Source organism: Aphelocoma coerulescens, chromosome 2, assembly GCF_041296385.1.
Source record: "Aphelocoma coerulescens isolate FSJ_1873_10779 chromosome 2, UR_Acoe_1.0, whole genome shotgun sequence".
Taxonomy (NCBI): Eukaryota; Metazoa; Chordata; class Aves; order Passeriformes; family Corvidae; genus Aphelocoma; species Aphelocoma coerulescens.
In genome coordinates, this window is record NC_091015.1 from 103,697,471 (window position 1) to 103,715,406 (window position 17,936).

The 17,936-nt window shown below is 38.8% G+C and overlaps 1 protein-coding gene across 2 annotated transcripts in view; it reads left to right on the plus strand.

Annotated features, from left to right (window-relative positions):
* GALNT12 (polypeptide N-acetylgalactosaminyltransferase 12) overlaps positions 1–17,936 on the plus strand; it is a 47,597-nt gene that overhangs the window by 12,106 nt on the left and 17,555 nt on the right. Inside the window, exons 2-6 of one of the 2 annotated variants that reach the window (XM_069004227.1) lie at positions 1,938–2,107; positions 2,817–3,006; positions 6,310–6,495; positions 8,763–8,880; positions 15,231–15,407. In XM_069004227.1, the coding sequence (XP_068860328.1) occupies positions 1,938–2,107; positions 2,817–3,006; positions 6,310–6,495; positions 8,763–8,880; positions 15,231–15,407 (841 nt within the window). The remainder of the gene's footprint in view (positions 1–1,937; positions 2,108–2,816; positions 3,007–6,309; positions 6,496–8,762; positions 8,881–15,230; positions 15,408–17,936) is intronic. The other variant, XM_069004228.1, reaches the window with a different exon arrangement.

Here is a 17,936-nt window from a genome sequence, read left to right on the forward strand (position 1 = left end):
ATGACTCTTCTGGACATATATTTCAATGAATGCTTTCCTGGTGGGTTTTTTTTTTTAAATTTATTTATATTTTCCTTCAGTTTTCTAAAATGGATATATAGAGACCCTATTTCCGTCAAGAAATGAATTCAAAATTACCTGGTAAAAGCGACTGATATATGTGGAGATTATTTTTCCTGGCAGGACTGAGCAGAAATGTCTTTCAGTAGGCTAAAGTAAATATGTATTTCTAAAATTGGATTCATTCAGACGGTTTTTCTGCATTAAAATAAAAAAGTTAATTAAAATGTCACTCATCACCCCTTTTCATTTTTTTTGTGTCAATACATGAATGTCTGGCTGAATAAATCAATTCTGTCACCAGGTGTTGGTGTGAGACAGTTCCCTCTGTGAAGGCCCCTCAGGACAAGTTACAGCCTGGAGGGATGCGCATTTTTGTCCTTCACTAGATAAGTGTGTGTGTATGTGTACCTACCTATGTATCTATGTATGCATGGGTGTTGTTGCAGGGCGTTCCTTTCATGTTTGAGAAGCAGCCTTCTGGGTGCCTCCTTTGCTCGAGTGTCATTTGTCCTTGTTGCTTCCTCATTTTCACATATTGATTACAGACGTACTCTGCAGACTTTTTGTTTTCCTCGTAAGAATTTTAATGTTAGGTATAATCAGATTCAGATTTTTTTTTGCTTTCTGTACAACAGATCTTAATAGATACTGCCTAATCTTTAAAGAAACCTGTAAGTCTTTTTTAATTGCAGACGCAGCAGACTTAAATAGTTTGTAAAAATATTCTCAATGTGCTATGGGTGTAAGCAGTTTGATTTCAATGTCATTTTCTTAATCTTTTGGGGAATTTTTGTGCCCCTACATTGACCTAAGGGATTTTGCTGTCACATTTTCTACTGATGAGTTTTGATTTCCCTTTTCAGCTCCCCACAGAATATGTTTTGGATGACTCGCTGCTGTTCTGTGTTGGTAGGAGGGATGTCCTACCTGCTTTGATATCTGTTGTGACTTAGAAGTGTACAGAAGTTGAAGTCTGTCCTTCTGCCCCTTACAAGCCTCGGTGACCCCAGGCACTAAAAACTGCTAATATAGAATGCTCTAAGCAAAGAGAGAAATTGTAATAAATGCCACTATTATTTTAAAAGTCTTCTAGACCAGGGGATTCTTTTAAGAATTTATACATTTGGCTCAGCTATAAGTTTCTTGGCATCCTTATGTTCATTTAGGGAAGTTCATATATGTATTTATAGGAAATACATTCTGGAGCTTAATCCAAAGGTTTGCAAACTTTCTGGCTCTCCATAGGGCCAAAACCATGCATTTCTATATCTGGTTTAGGTTTTTGTGGATCTTAATATTAGATTTTGCCAGTTGTGTGGTCCCTCCAAATTCTGCTTCAGTGTACATACATTTCAGTTTTGTTGCTGGTTGTTTGGTTTGGTTTTTTTTCTCTTTATATGTTGCTGTTCCTTCACAGTTATATTTTTACTGTCTAGCACTTGTTCTATTTTCTAAAGCACAAGTTATCGGTAGTTTATGCTACTGTTTTTACTGCACTTAGGTTTTACATTGCCTTTATTTGTTTTCTTTAATTCGAAGCACGTTTTGGCCATTGCTAGTTCTTCTGTTTGAAATTGTACAAAGACAGCTACTGCAGCTACACCAGCCCAGAATACTTCGTATTATTTTTCTTTTTAGACATTTTGGTAGTTTTCAGAATTTTATTCATAATGCTTCTGTGGAAATGGAACCTCTGGAAGAGCAACTTCCTAATGTGTTCTCATACAATTTTGCACACACATGCATTTCTTTTAAGGTCCTTTCTGTGTCCTTGTTTGCAGTTAGTAACTAGCATACAAATGGATTTGAGAATTGTTTCCTGAAAATTAATAAATGCTTTTACACTTGTACTAAGTGTTATCCCCCCTTTACAGATGCAGAGAGAAGAAATATGATTATTATAGCCTGCCAAAAACCTCTGTTGTGATAGCTTTTTATAACGAGGCTTGGTCAACGCTTCTGCGAACTGTTCACAGTGTTCTTGAGACATCTCCGGATATACTTTTGGAAGAAGTTATCCTTGTAGATGATTACAGTGACAAAGGTAGGAAGGATAAATCTAAGTAATATTGATTGGTTTTTGGTCAGCCAGTTATAGGAGAAAAAGTTATGCTGTTCAGGTCACATACCAGAAAACTGTACAACAAAGGCATCTCACGGGAAAATAGTTTTTCTTGTAGTGTGCCAATGAAAAATTTGGCTTCTGGACCAAATTTAGTTTAGAATGGGGAGGGACATTTGCTGTGTTGTAACAGGAGTGCTTGCATGTATAGATAACTACAGACTGATCAGAGCTCTTCAGATTTCCTGAATTGAGCAAGTTTTGATTGCACCAATGCTCCCCTGGTGTCTCATATAATGACAGTGACCTAGTTCTTTGGTCCTGTTTGAATAGCGGGACATAAAGGCAATGCTGGCATTTTCTACCACACATGAATTGTGTTAAGAATAAAACTTTTATACAGAAAGTTTTAAGTAACATTTGAGAAGCATTTATGAATCTGGAAATGAATTGGAGAGGCAAATGTGAAGCATTCAATTTCTCAAAAGTAACCGTGATTTGTGTCCATCCAAGTTCTGTGCTTTTTCCTGTCCTTTCTAAACATGTATAGCAGAATCAGAGCTGGAAATGCCAGAATCTTTAGGGCACTACTATGAGTAATATGCTACTGAGGAGAGAGCTTCCTTAGCATGACATAAACAAATCATTTCAGGTTATATTATTCCCTCTTTTTTTTTTTTGCTGGTTACAGAACATTTAAAGGAGACTTTGGAAAACTACGTGGCTGGCCTACGCAAGGTACGTCTGATCCGCGCAAATAAGCGAGAGGGGCTGGTTCGAGCCCGGCTGCTGGGGGCGTCTGTGGCGAAGGGAGACATCCTAACATTCCTGGACTGCCACTGTGAATGCCACGAGGGCTGGCTGGAGCCGCTGCTGGCAAGGTGAGTTTATGCTCTGGGCTGGTTTTCTCTCTTACTGGAGAAGAAGGGGCGAGACAGTTTGGCCCACTTTTTCAGTGGAAAAATGACTCATGGTTTACCAAAGGTTACTGCAGTCTGCTCCTTGAGGCACTGCAAGTGTTTGTCTCCTGGCTGTGGGGAAGCAAATGGAAGCGTGAAAGGTCAGGACAGGACATGGTGGGTTTTTTGCCTTTTTGTTTTGGTTTTTTTCCTGAGGACCAAGCTGCTCTTTTTCTTCAGACAATGGTAAGTTTTGGTTTTCAGGAAGACTAGTCCACACCCCCAGCTTTGCAATTACCTTGGTAAAGGAGGCTACTTCTGTCAGCCTGGGTGGTGGTGGATGAGCAGAAGGTCAGGAAAGATGTGCGCCCCCTGCAAGGAAACATTTACGTAAGCAGACTGGAATACAAGTCAATAAACTCCATCTTCTTAGTCCTGAGCAAATCCACCTTTCCAGACTGGTTCTGATATAAAGCATCATGGTGTAGGATAGGGAGGAGTTAATGTTATGTCAACACTGACTCTTGCTTGGAAACCATCTGTCTTGGGACACTGTACTTTATGCCTGTGTAGTCTCTTGTCTATACTGCAGATTGGTCAGGCTGTTCAGAAAACTTCTGTTAATTAAAAGCAAGCAAGCAAACAACAAAAACCCAAGGAACCTTCTCAAAACTCTAACAAAAACCCTCTAGAAACCAGAATAGTAGCGCTCTGTTACAGCTGAGAATATTTATTATATTCTGGAAGCCTCACCCATGTGTAGCCAGCAGCTGTACATGCACGACTCTTGCTATGGGTTCAGCCACTGGTACCTCACCACAGCACCTGCTGCTCCTGCCATGTCATGAGGTTTTTGCCCCTTTTGCTAACAGCTCGTGTCTTTACCCCCTTGGATGCCATTAGCAGATACTGATAGATGCAGGACCTGAATCAGACCTCCTAAATATGGTATATAGAAAAACAGCTCTCTTCAAAACATAATCAAAGGGGGAAAAAAAAAAAATCTTTCCTCAAGGCCGGTGGTTTGATTTGGATCCTGTGACGATTCCCACCAGATACTGTAGGCTATAGAAAAGGACCTATACAAACAGTCCTATACAAACTGGAGAGAGACTTCCAAAAGCACAGTGTCTTTATCTGTGGAAGGCTTCCTGATTCCTACTGGGACTTGTGTTCTCAAATTCCCCATGTCTCTTTGAAATATTACCTAGAATGCAATTTCAGTTTTTGGTTTTTCTTGAAGTTGTCATACTTACCTTGTTTCTAAATTTCACACCGAGTGTATTCCAGGCAACTATGAAAGGAAAAGGGATAACCATCAAATCATAAGCGTGGGTTTACCAGCTGTCCCCTAAAGAAAGTGTATGACTGGGGAGACGATTCTGTGATTTCTTCACTTCTTTAGCGCACCACTAGATGGCAATCTTGAGGAAGGATTGGGATTTTTTTAAACGTGATCATCACCACCTGTAAAAAGTTAGCCTTCTCTTGGAATTCCTGCCGTATTTGCTGCAGATGCAGACGTGCATCTCTAAGGGGGTATTTCTGCAGCATATCTGACTCAAATGTATGGCAGCAATACAACTGTGTTAGCATTTTGCAGTGTAAACACAGTTGTATTTGTAAGCTGCCTGTGCATTGTACCATCTAGTTAATTCTTAACTTACAGAAAAGGCAATGGCTTTTCACTTACTTCATTCCTTTCATAATTGAAGTCATATGCCAGCTACCTAATTTTTTACTTATTTACCCTCTTGTTACAGGAGGGGAAAAATATTTTTACATTTTATTATTTGGTTTTCTTTTCTTCTGCGTGTGTGCATCATTTTCATTGCTTTGTACAATGAGGATTTGTACAAAGTTTTATGCAAGTGAGACAGGAGATAACAATATTTGTGTAAGCCTTTTTGTGTGCTCTACCAAACAAGATCTCAGTGGGAGATCATAAAGAAGAAAACATCTGTTTCACATATTCCCTCCAGCAACAAGAAACCATTTCATATTTAAGGCAGTCTTTCTCAGCTCAGACAATACTTCTTTGGAAGTGCTACTGTTCCCTGCTGCATTTAACCATCACAAGCTACTCTAGTTTCAGAGTATGAGCCCTTGGTCAGCCTACAGGTTTTAAGTTTAATAATCCCATGAGGAATGAGCTCCCTTTGAATGACAGAGGCACTGCATCTTTTACTTGTTTGACAATATGATGTGTTCAGTTTTCCTTCACCTCTGAAATATGTAAATAGAAGATGCAGGGCTGAAGTGCATACCTGCATCTTTAAGTCACACAAGTTACTTCATTTCACTGAACTATCAGGGGATGTCTAACATTAGAACAGGGAAGATGATAAACAGGGATTTAAAAGAAAGACCTTGGCTTGAGCCTGTGTGCTTGCTGTTGCTCCTAGTACTGAGGGAGGCTGTTCTAGAAGGTGAGGAGAAGGCTAAGAATCCCCCTGCCTTCTGTAACGACAAATCCTTTTGGGAAGGAATCCTGAAAACCCTTCATGGTATTGAGAAATGGGAGGAAGAGGTTTATCTCCTTGTAGAAGTAGATCTACAAGAAATGTCATCAGCTCTGATGTATTCTTAGTATGATAAAGATCTTGACTATCTTTAGATCACCCTTGGTGATAGGACTGTCATTCTGCAATGCTATCTTGTTTCTCCTTTTCATCTCCTATGTTGCCAGGGTTTCTGGAAGCCTCCTTCAGGTATGTTTCATTGTTGGAGGTGTAATTCCCATGTTGCAGGTTTGTTTTTTTTCTAAGCTCAGGGCTTCTTTTTGAGTTACTGTTATAGTACTCAGTACATTTGCAGATGATCACAGTTTCAAGAACAGCCATGACTTCAAGGGCCAAGAGGATGGCCAGTTTATTATTTATTGTTGCAGAACAATGCTCTCTTGAAAACAGTTACCTGTACAAAAGAAAATAGACAGTTTTTGTTGATAAAGTGGTGCTGGCTATGACAGCCAAGCCAGATGCTGAATGTGTTATCTCAAGCCATCTGGCATGCCTTGCTTCCACAGTCCAGGAAGGCTGATGCTTGCCAGGTGCCTACAGTGGAGTCCATCCTGAGATATCCTCCTGATGATCCCCAGTAGGAAAATGGAGGTTATTCTTGTATTTCTTGTATCATCATTTCCTTGCATTGCAGCATGAATTGAAAAGGAGCAAAACTTCATGTTTGGTATCTGTAAGCATTCTTTGTTCTTGTCACTTCTAATTTTTTATTTTTAGAGAAGTTTCTAATGGAAGTCACCTTTTTGTTTTAAAAACATACCAGGATTGCTGAAGAAGAAACAGCTGTTGTCTGCCCTGTTATTGATGTTATTGACTGGAATACATTTGAGTACTTGGGAAATGCTGGTGAGCCACAGATTGGTGGATTTGATTGGAGGCTGGTCTTTACTTGGCATAGTACCCCTGAAAGAGAACAAAAACGGAGGAAGTCCAAGACTGACGTGATCAGGTTAATTTTTATGCATCCTGTGAAACTATGAATGTGTTTTTGATTTCACCTGAAAATGCCAGGTGCTGAAAGATACTTGGGAAATGAACATATTACTGAAAATTATGTATTTTGTGTAGTTCCCCTTTTTTTTTTCAAAATAGCTCTTGCTTACCATGCTCCTGGAAAAAATATTGCTCTAAAAGCTGAAGTTCCTGTGTCATCTTCCATATGGACAACTTATTGCAAAGTAGTCTCTTGACTCCTCTAGGCAAACTCTTACAGATGCTTATCAGGACATGGAAAGAGTTTAACTGATTAGCTAATACTGGAGGATGTCCTCTGTGCAAAGCAAAGAGCTTTGTGTTGTAAAAAATGTATCATGGGCAACGATGAAAAGGGAAAAAAATCACTAATCTGATTAAGAAGGTAAAAGTAGTTTTGAAGATTATTTTTTTCCTGTGCTGTAATGATAGTTGTAGTTCACTGTGCTATTTTCAGTGGTGAACCATTTTGCCAGTTCTTTACTGGGGTGAAACTATACACCTGCTATCCACTATGGTTTCTTTGAAGGGCTAACTTGCAGAGCTAGAGCTCAGGCCAATGTCTTCATTATGGGTTTTAGTTTTGTTTTATTTTAAGACAAGATGCCATCAATTGGTATTATTTGTCACTCAAAGGTTGTATTTTTAGGAGAGGTGAGATAATAGAACAAACAAGGCATCTGGAAAATGGGAATGATAGACAAGATCCTGAAAGCTGAGCATCTGCCATGTTCAACCTATCCCCATCTGCTGTGGAAGTTGCCATATTTCAGCAGTTTATTGTGGTTTGGCATTTTCAATACTGTGATTTTGTTTGTACATTTATCTGTTACCGTATAGACCACAAAAAATACGGAATTATTAATTTTTCTCAGTCTTTTCTAGGTTGCTTATCATATGCAAAATACTCAGTATTTCACAAATATTAATGAACTTACCCTCAACTGAGTGAACTTTCTTTTAAATGGGAAAAGCAAGGTAGTAATTTAGTCTTTCTCAGCATGTATTAGTCCACATCCTCCTTAAAAAAAAAAAATTCAAAATGGAGTAAATATTTTTAAAACATTTAATTCAAATATGTTGCTTTTTTTTCTTCATGATAAGAAGAATTGTCTTTGACATGCCAAGAAGAAAATGATGAGGGATAAAGTTTCATGGTAGCCTGAGGACTGTGAGCTCAACAAGTGTCTGGAGAAAGCAGCAGTGCTAGGAGTGGTGTCACCAGCAGCTGGGTTTGGAAAGACGAGATCTGGAGGGAAACAGAAGGACTTGGCTGGTTATGGAGTTTGTTATTTTTCCTTCTGTCTTGTCTCATCTCATTCCATTCTTTGAAACAACATATGACAGTGTGAGACAGTGCTGCTTCAAAAAGATAGCTGGTAAAATTAGTTTTGACAGATTAAGAGTAATTGATCACTGTATCTCACATTTGTTTATATTTACCTCAACAGCAATTTAGTAAAATTCATGAAATGTCAGCTGAACTTAGTTCTAATCAGCATTATATGCTTGACACTTTAAAGAGAGTCACCCTAAGACTGTAAACAATTAGGAACAATATTGAACAAATACAAATTTATGCATGTGTGCACACTCTGCCCTTCTGAAAGTACATCCCTTAAGTGCACTGTCACCCTGGGCCTTGTGGCCTTCAATGAGGAATTAGTTATGACTCCTGATTTCACTTTATTTTTTTTTTCTCCCCCAAACTTAGTAAAAAATTTAAGAACATACAGACGGTAGATTTTCTTAGAAAACAAATCTCTTTAGGAGCTATATTTACTTAATAATTGATATCTGAGAGGTTTTTTCAATTGATATTAGTGGGATCAAGGATGTTGTTTTTAATTACTAAAGCAGAAATATTTCTTTAATTATTACCCAAGTGAAATAGATAAGGATACAGCACTTAGAATTTCAGAGCCAACTATACAGCTCTGCCGCAAGGGAGCTAATGTTCTGTTATGTGAAAAGGCTCTTCATTTACACACAAAGACACTGCAATAGGAAAAAATCGTTTTAACACAATATTTTTACATTCTGGTGCTTTTTTCAGATACAGTTTTTTATTAGAGAATTAAATTCAAATGGCCTTATAATAATTGATGGATTTCTCACTGTTACTTTGTATCCAGAAAAGACTGAGAAAATAGAAAATAAGAATATATTGTATTTTTTTATCTGTTGCATTGGTTTAATATTTTTTCTTTTTATTCAATTCAGAGTTACTGTCCTCTTTTATAGGTCTCCAACCATGGCAGGTGGATTATTTTCTGTGAGCAAAAAGTATTTTGATTATCTTGGTTCCTATGACACAGGAATGGAAGTCTGGGGAGGAGAAAACCTTGAGTTCTCATTTAGGGTAGGTGGTTTAATTGAAAGTTTCTTTTCCTCAGAATACAACAAGTTCTTATTTCTTTCTTCATGCCCTTTTACTTAATGAGGTAGCTGTAACGTAAGCAAGTGTTAAGAAGGGAGTATTTTGGAAGGTGTTTATATGAATCTTGTTCTTGCACTTGAGGATAGCTGTGTTTTTCTTAAAAACAGCCATTTTAAAGCAATTTTTAAAAACATGTCTTTGTCTTGAGCTCTAGTATAAAATGTAAAAAGGGGTGTGATACTAGTGGGTGAAGTTTACATCCCGCAGCTTGAAGGAGGTCATTGGGAAGAAGATTTTTAGTTCTTTGATGTGACTCAGAGTTCTTGCTGTGCTTGATAGAGTGAGCAGTTCCCAGTGGGGCAGGAGAAGGCAGCCCCTGTACTAATTTTAAGGCTTTATTCTGTTTCACCTGAGAATAAGTTTGTATAAAGGTTATAAAAGGTGGGAGGGAAGATCTCCAGTAACTGTAGAGCTGTACTGCACAGGAAGCTGGACCAAATGCTCAGGTGTGAGGCAGATAGCTGTAAGGAAAAGGATTTACAGCCAGAAAAGAGAGGAGACACAGGACAGTCCAGACTGGTTATCAAAGCAGTGTTGTTCCTCCTCAGCTCAGCTGTTACCAGTGCTGTGGCTGATTCCCACTGAGCACTGGCTGCCTGTGGTTTGCCTCATATCACACTTAGGTCATTGAAGCAATCCAATGGTGATGTAAGAGGGAAGCTGTAGGGCCACTTTTGGCTTTCAGGGAGTTCACAACCTGTTCTCCTGGATTTTCTGTGTCTGTTCTGCCCATCATCTGTTATATTTGATGGTCATGTTTGCATTTCTGTGAGTTATTGAATTGTGGTACAGGAGGGTTTTTGGTTTTTTTACCAGGTGACAATGATTTCAGGGATAAATAGCATTTTAATGCTACAAAACTACTTTCTTTAGAAAGGAGGCATCAGCAGACTGTCTCTCTTGATGTCTGTGTGTTAACTAGAGAAGCATGGAGTCTTTCTAGCTGTTGTTCTGGTCTCCTGCTGCCTGCAGTGCAGAAATCGTACAAAAGAGGGTATAAAAATAAGGAACAAAAATTATTAGGAATGATAACAAGCACGTGCCTAGAGTTGATATGGTTTCTCTCTGGAGGGAGATTTCTCAACTGGAAATGCTGTTTGATCTGAGTTCATGACCACCTCCTTTTCCACTTAGGGAAAAGTTTCTGGCATGTAAGCCCAAACACAACCTACTTAGTAGTCTTGGTCTAGTTCAGCAGGCCTCCACCTGAAGTGCAAAGCAGCTGACCCACCTCCATCAGCCCAGTGACCCTCTGAAACAGAAGTCTTTGGTTCCTGTGTATCCAGAGCTGCAACTCCTTGTAGAAAACCTCTAATATGGCACACTTGGCATGCAGTTCTTGGCTTTCTTCTCTTTGTGCTTGCTTTTGGGGAGACCAAGGCTTGCAGACAGCCTGACGCCTTCCCTTTGATGCAGAGTGCCCCAGTACCAGCTGCTGCTTTAGACTCAGCCTTTCATTGTCATTGACCTCTATGCAGCTCTGGCAGCCAGTCTCGTTTTTTATGTCACTGGTTCTCCTGAGCCAGGACTCCTGGGTGGGGTGCAGCAGCATGTATGAGCAGTGCCTTTACTCCTTCAGCTCGCAGGACTGTGGTCTCTTCATGGGACAGAGGAAGCATCAGAGGCAGCCCAGCACACAGGAGAGGCACAAAGGGAGCAGCAGAATCCCCAGGAGGCAGCGCACAAGCACGCTGCCATGCCCTGCAGGGGCTAAGCCAGCACGTGGGTGCAGGTGGATCAAGCACTCCTGGGCGACAAATGATTTAACAGGACAGACTGTGCAATGGCCAACAAATATGCCTGGCCATGGCAATTTTCCTAGTGCAGATTGCCAGTAGCATCTGGGCATTTGTACACAACATGCTTTGCTCTGTTTGAGTTGGAGCCCTTGTACTTGTGCCCTGTGTGGTGAGGATTTTTGTGGAAGAGAGCAGAGTGCTACGATGTTGTTTAACTGTGTTCTTTTGGCTGCCCACAGTGTTCCAAGAGGTTGAAAGGGATAAATCATTGTTAATGTTGTTGTCCTTTTGTTTTCTAGACCTGTCAGACCTGAAAATTAGGAGCAGAGCTACTCAAAACCACTGTAAATTAATTTATTGTTGTTCTCGCCTCTGGAAACACCACTCTCTCCCAGTGACATGAAAAGACTTGTCCTCAAGCCTCTTCTTTCTTGCACTTCGATTATTCTGAACTGAAGAAATTCTCTGTGGTTTTGAGAGGTGCAACAAGGACAAAACTTTTGCTAAAAGCATGATGACTAAGAGAGATGGAGGCTACGTGCTGAATGCAGAATCGAGTCAATGTACCTTGATTTGGGATTGCTTAATGCTATTTGGCTGGATAAAATTTCACTTCATAGGCATAATGGGCATTGAAACTCCTCTTTCTGAGGGATTCAAAACATGCTCTTTCATCTTCTCCTCTTGTCCTCAGAGCAAAGGGGACCTGGTTACAGCTTCCCTCCCCTCTCTGCTCTTGGTCCTGCAAGCGGCACTGCAATGTAAGTTTGTTTCTGGACTAAGGCTTAATATCCCTGTGGTCTGTCCTTCAGCCCACCATGTGCAAAAAGGCCTTTCTTTTCAGAAATGTTATTGCCCATAAGCCTGGATGATATGCCTCAGAACACTCGGGGTCTTCTCTTTTGCAGTATTTTTGTATTGCTTCTTTTTGTCTGGATCTGGAGCTCTGCCTTGTGTTGAGAACACCCAGGATGGGTCCATGTGTCTGGGGTGCCTCTCCACTGAGCCAGCTTCCAGCAGATTGTGCATAAGCACCACAGTGGGGGCTCAGCCACAAGTCATCAAGAAAAATTGTAGCAGAGAGAGCAGCAGAAACATAAAGTTTTCCACATTTTGCCCTTTTTTAGGATGTGGCATCCTTTTTATGTTTTTTATTTCTTCCAGATAGTCTTAAAATGTTAGCATGAGCTGGTAGAGCTTTTATTCCTTAGCATTCAATGACCCAGCACTAGGTCAATTGTCTAGAGACCTGGCAGGGATGGTGATCCCAAGGCGAGATCTGAACATTTTCTGTAGGTTTTCATAATGCCACCATCTGTCTCTGAAAACAAAAGAAAATATGCCAATAGCATGCATCAATATGAAAGTGAAAGTAAAAAAAGGAATGTCACCCTGTTTTCTTATTGAAGGAAAAATGTGTGCTTTTGTAATGAGAGCTGTGAATTAGCCAGCCCTAGTAAAGAAACAGATCTGCATGTATGTGAGTGAGCTTGCAAAATATACATGAAACCTAATGTGCTTTTCTGTTACAGAAGGTTGAACTAGTTTTATGGAGAATCTTCTGCAGAGCCACTTATTTAACACTTAGTAATCAACGTTAGTTTCTCTGTTAAATTCCTTGCTTTATTTTATGGCTGTTCATTTGTACCTGATTTTATATAGAGGTCATAATGTTTTCCATTCAAATGAAAGCAAATAAACATTTTGAGATTTTTTTTTAGCTGAAATATATTTAATTTTCTTTTGTAATAGGAAGAGAAGATGATTTTTGTACTGTTTTTATGGAATACATAGAATTTAATGAGCATTGCTTAGCAGCCTACAGTTATTTTTTAGAGAGCTTTAATTACTAAAAATTCAGCTGTTATGGAATTCTTTTTTTCATCAATTTAACAGAGGTATGGTCAGTTTGTTTCATCCCTTTGAAATCAGACTTTATCATGGAAGAGCTGAAGCATGTGCTTCTTTCTTAGCTACATTTTTTATTTCAGCAGTCTTTGTTATCTGTTCCTAATATCTTATTTAAAAGTAGATTGATCTTAGGATCAATTAAAAATTCTTATGTGGAATATAACGTTGGAAATTGTTAAACTAATATACTTACGGTTCTTACTATTTGCTGACAAATCCTGAATGGTAGATTGTAGCTTTAAGAAAGTAATCTTGAACAGAGAAATAATAATTATGAAAAATATTGTTTTGAAACAAATCTTAAAAAAGGAGGTCGTAAAGTGAAAGTGGATAGTTGGTTTCACAGCAGCTTTCAAAATGGCAGTAGTGTAACTTACCTAAGAAAATATGCAAATTATTTAGAAGATCAGTACAGAATTCTAGATTTCTTGTATAATTCCTTTAATCATCTTTGTTCAAATGGCAAATATACTGCTTCCCTGAAAAGCAGCAAAAAGAAGAGAGAAACCTCACATGAAAAACAAGAAATGAAAATTTTAAATCCAGGAAGTAACAATTATCCAGTACTCCCTATAGTTGAATAACCTATGTCTTTAAGGAAACTCTGTGGTTTAAAGTTAAACATATGTATTAGAGTGCTTACACTTTCGTAATTAAACACAGAATTGTGCCATGCATAAAGTCTGATGTTGCTATCCAAAACCAAATCAATGGAGATGACACTCATTGATTTTCAAATTTAGAAATTTGAGAGAAATTCTAAGTAACTTTAAAAAAACCCTTAAAGTTAACAGTCTAAAACCAAGTCCTATCTTGTGTGAGCTGAAAGCCTTCATCTTTTTAGATCCTTAAAAGTCCCGGAGAGAGAAGTGGGAAAAATGCCATCACTGATCTTTTGACACTGTTAGCAACAGAGCTTTTTATTTGCTGCCTCATAGCTTTCACTCCTGCTGTGTTCATTTGAATAACATGTAATTAAAAATGTATGTCGTATACAAGAAGGTTGTCAGGGAGCAAACCTCTACCCCTTAAACCTATCTCAGCTAATTTCCTTTGTCTTCCATTTACAAAGGAATGATGAGCTGCCACTTATGCATGGTTGAATACATGAGCAGAAGTCTAAATCTTTTATGGAAAGTCTATCAGAGCCATTGGTGACAGCCTCAAATTAGTTCAAGTACAGCAACATGTCCCATCTTTCTCCCATCTGACTAAATTTCAGAAACCTTGTTTCACGCACTCTCCAGAAACAGGCTGTCTGCCATGTTGTGGTCACAAACAATATTAAATAGGAAATACCCAGCTGTGCTTTCCTTTCAGGTAATCAGACTTGAGGTTAGAACGGGTGATGGGAAAGTGGCTGTGTAGATGAACTGCCAAAAGTCCTTGGTTTTCAGAGGAGAAGGGTGTAATTACAAGAATGTGCACGGAGTGCTGAGGCTAATGGATCCACTTGGTGGTTGTTTCTGGATTTTATCTTATGGGCTGTTCATTTCCCGACCTGGGGAGCCAGAGAGGCCGGAGGATATCTACCTCTCCTCAAACCAGACCTTCAGAGCACAAGGGCAGAGTGGTGGTTGGCAGGGTTCTGCCAATTCCACGTTCAGGTGCAAGTACTTCCTTGGCATCAAGCAGGAATATTGGTTTAGATGGGGGAGGTTGTTTCATTGTTGTCGGTTGGACCACCATAAGTTAGTAGAAGTATTTTGCTTTTTCTTTTCATGTGTTGTTTCTGGGTGCCATTCCTACCTTTCCAAGGGAAAAGATTAGTGTTATTTTATCACCAGGCACCTATGCCTCCCTTCTGGATTGGTAAATTTACAAATGGGAGCAGGACTGACTGTTCTTCAGTGATATAACAAGCATACCTGTTTTGTCAAGTCAGGTTTCCAGTAGAATATGTAGATGATATATAGATGTATAGATTTCTGGTAAGAATTAGTTATCAGCTATTGGTTTCTTTCCGAGATAGCTATTTACATGGTTAATTTGAAAAAGAAACATGCTTCTCTTTTCTCTCCTCTTTTCTCTCCTCTTTTCTCTCCTCTTTTCTCTCCTCTTTTCTCTCCTCTTTTCTCTCCTCTTTTCTCTCCTCTTTTCTCTCCTCTTTTCTCTCCTCTTTTCTCTCCTCTTTTCTCTCCTCTTTTCTCTCCTCTTTTCTCTCCTCTTTTCTCTCCTCTTTTCTCTCCTCTTTTCTCTCCTCTTTTCTCTCCTCTTTTCTCTCCTCTTTTCTCTCCTCTTTTCTCTCCTCTTTTCTCTCCTCTTTTCTCTCCTCTTTTCTCTTTATTTTTTATTTTTCTTCTTTTTTAACAATGTCTGCATAACTTATATTGTAGACCACATCTTATCATAAGAAAATAAAATTAAGAAAGGAAATTGCTCTCCAGATAAAACCAGAGATGTGGTTACATCCTTGTGAACTCAGAGCTAATTACTAAGAGCAACAAGGATGTAATTTTTTCCAGTTTAGTCATCAAATGAGACACAAAATTATTGTTTGTGTTACTTGTAGTATGGTGTATTCTTGAGATGGTGTTATTCTCACACAGGCTTATTGTTACTATATCCTTGAGCTTGCAAAGACTCAAATTAATGATACACACAATGTCATTCTTTGCTCAGATATGGCAGTGTGGAGGAAGTCTTGAGATCCATCCTTGCTCCCATGTAGGTCACGTTTTCCCCAAACAAGCTCCGTACTCACGGTCCAAAGCTTTGGCAAACAGTGTGCGTGCAGCTGAAGTGTGGATGGATGAATATAAACAGCTTTATTACCACCGAAACCCACACGCTCGCCTGGTGAGTTCAACTCCATTGTTCCTGCAATTTCAGTAGCATTTGTTTTCAACCTACTAACTATTGATTAAGCTAATATTTAACATGAAGTGATTTTTATGTTTATTTCTTATTTCTTCTGAAACTCCTTCCCAGGCATAGAATAAGTGTATGATTTTTAATTGCTTGGAAAAAATTAGAAATTCTGTAAGAGTACAAAGTGGCCCAATCTGTGTCGATATTAAATGAATGAATTAATAAATGAAAGAATAACGTGAAGTGAGGTGATCAAAGCAAGGAGAATTGTGCACTTCTGGGAAATGCCTGATACAGGATTCTCTCAAAAAGAATTATAGACACACAATTAATGAATGCAAATCAACAAGTTTCAGTGGACAGTAGTACAGCATGGTAACAATATTTAGGAAAATTACCCGTCTTGTGATAATTGTAAAACTTTGGACTGATATAAAATAAAATAGATTTTTCTGTTTGTTTTACTGCTGCACCATGTTTAGTTAAAAAAAAAAGAAAAAGAAAACAAAACCAAAATCAATATTAAAAAGATTAATTAAAATCAGTCATGGGAGCTCAGATGAAAATGTTCCTAATAAAATGTTTCAAGTATCAGTTCTGTTGGTTTTGGATGTTCTTTTAAGTTAGTATTTTTATTTGCCTTGAAATGAAGATACAAGATCATTTGTTGCAGAATTTTTAAGGGTGATTATTACTGTGAAAATTGAGTATGTCAGAACAGTAAAGCAGTGTGCAAATTCATAACTTGGATGTATTTATGATGAGGGGCCTGAAGGCTGGAGGACAGTAACACTGCAATGTCCTCACAGTGTCTAGAAAGGAATTAAATGAACTTCTGGCACAAGGTCCGAAATTCAGGCCCCAAAGAAATCATTGTCTGCTGTTGTTTCTGGAAGGGCCTGATCTCTCCAGAATGATCTCTCTGCATGGAAAGTTTTCGAAACGCTGCCTTTCTGGTTCTGTGTCTGGGGTGGGCTGCTGGGCACCTGTCTCCTTCTGCACTGGATCAGAGCTGAGGGACTAGTGTGGGGCACAGGGAGTCCCCAGCTCATCTGAATGGCCAACCCCAATAGACACACCAGGGGAAAACTGTTGTTGAAAACATAAGGCTTTTAAAAGATATGCTGGAGGATGCTGGAGAAGATGAATTTGGTTAGCTTTCATCTTGTGTTTCTTTGGATTAAATTGGGTAATTAGATTATTATAGTCCACACATTTGTAATAATTGGTTTACACTAACATCATAAAAGCCATTTAGGTTTTATTATCAGAGTCTGAGTTGGAGAGAAATATGGGATTCACCCATAGGCAACGCCAGGCTGATTTCAGCTTGTCATACACAAAAAGAGCAATAAACACTGACAATTTTTCTTGTGAAGTGCTGGGCATCTTACATTACATGTGTGTAATGACAGAGCTTTAACTTTAAAGGATATTTCTGTGACAGTATGGGAAGTTTCGTGTATTGTCTTACTGTAACACAGTGGATTCAAGCTGAAACTCAAGCAGGTTTTTTTTCCCCGTATCAAAACAGCTGCTGCTAAACTTTGGTTTCCATAATACTCTGTGCACCACTTGTTGCAGCAGTTGAGTTCAGACCTTTTTACTTCATCAAACCCAAATATTCAGTTCTGTAGCATAACAGGAAAATGATTGATGCTGCAAAAATTGGTTCCGTGAAGTTTCACTTCAAGATTAACGTTCAGACCTTGGAGCTAATACATCATGCTGTTTGTTTATTCAAGCAGGCATCTCTGCCTCTGCTTTACAACTGCTTTGTGTTTTCAGTGGTATTTCCACAGCTTTGAGAAATGCAAATACATTTGTGGTTTGATGTAAGAGTGCGTCAAGTGACCTATAAAAATCTGGGGGCTGCAAACGCTATCGCATACCTGACTATCTGAAGTCCCTAGTCAATACAAAGAGAGGCTTTTGAAGACAGACATAAAAAGATGTGAACTCTGCTCCAATCCATAGACAGGGAAAAGTCTGCAGTGAAAGCTTTTCTCTGGAGGTTTAAGATTTCATACTCCCCACCCCTCAAAAGGATGAAGTTCAAAGGATGCATTAGCAGATTTTACGAATTTCACCACTTAAGTGTAAAACTGTACAGGTAATTTGCAAATGGATGGTGGTATAATTTAAAATCCTCAAGATTCATTCTCTGCTTTTGAGATTTTCAATTATCTATCTAAAGGAAGTTTTATTTTCCAATATGCCTTCTCAGTCTCCAGCAATCTGTATTCAAGGGCTTCCTCACTTCCAGATTCAGGGAGTTTTCTCAGACAAACTGTCTTCTAGAATATTTTAAAGTTTTACTTGCACAGTTCCAATTCTTTTTTGTCAACATTTAACAAATGTAAGGATAATGAAATCAAATCCGGCACCCAAACATGGTGATTTTTCCTGGCTAGAAATCCTACTCATCACTGTAGCATACGGTTCCTAATAATGTATACAGATAATTTAAAAGAGCATCTGTTCTGGATCGGGTTTTTTAATCTTTTTTTTAAATCT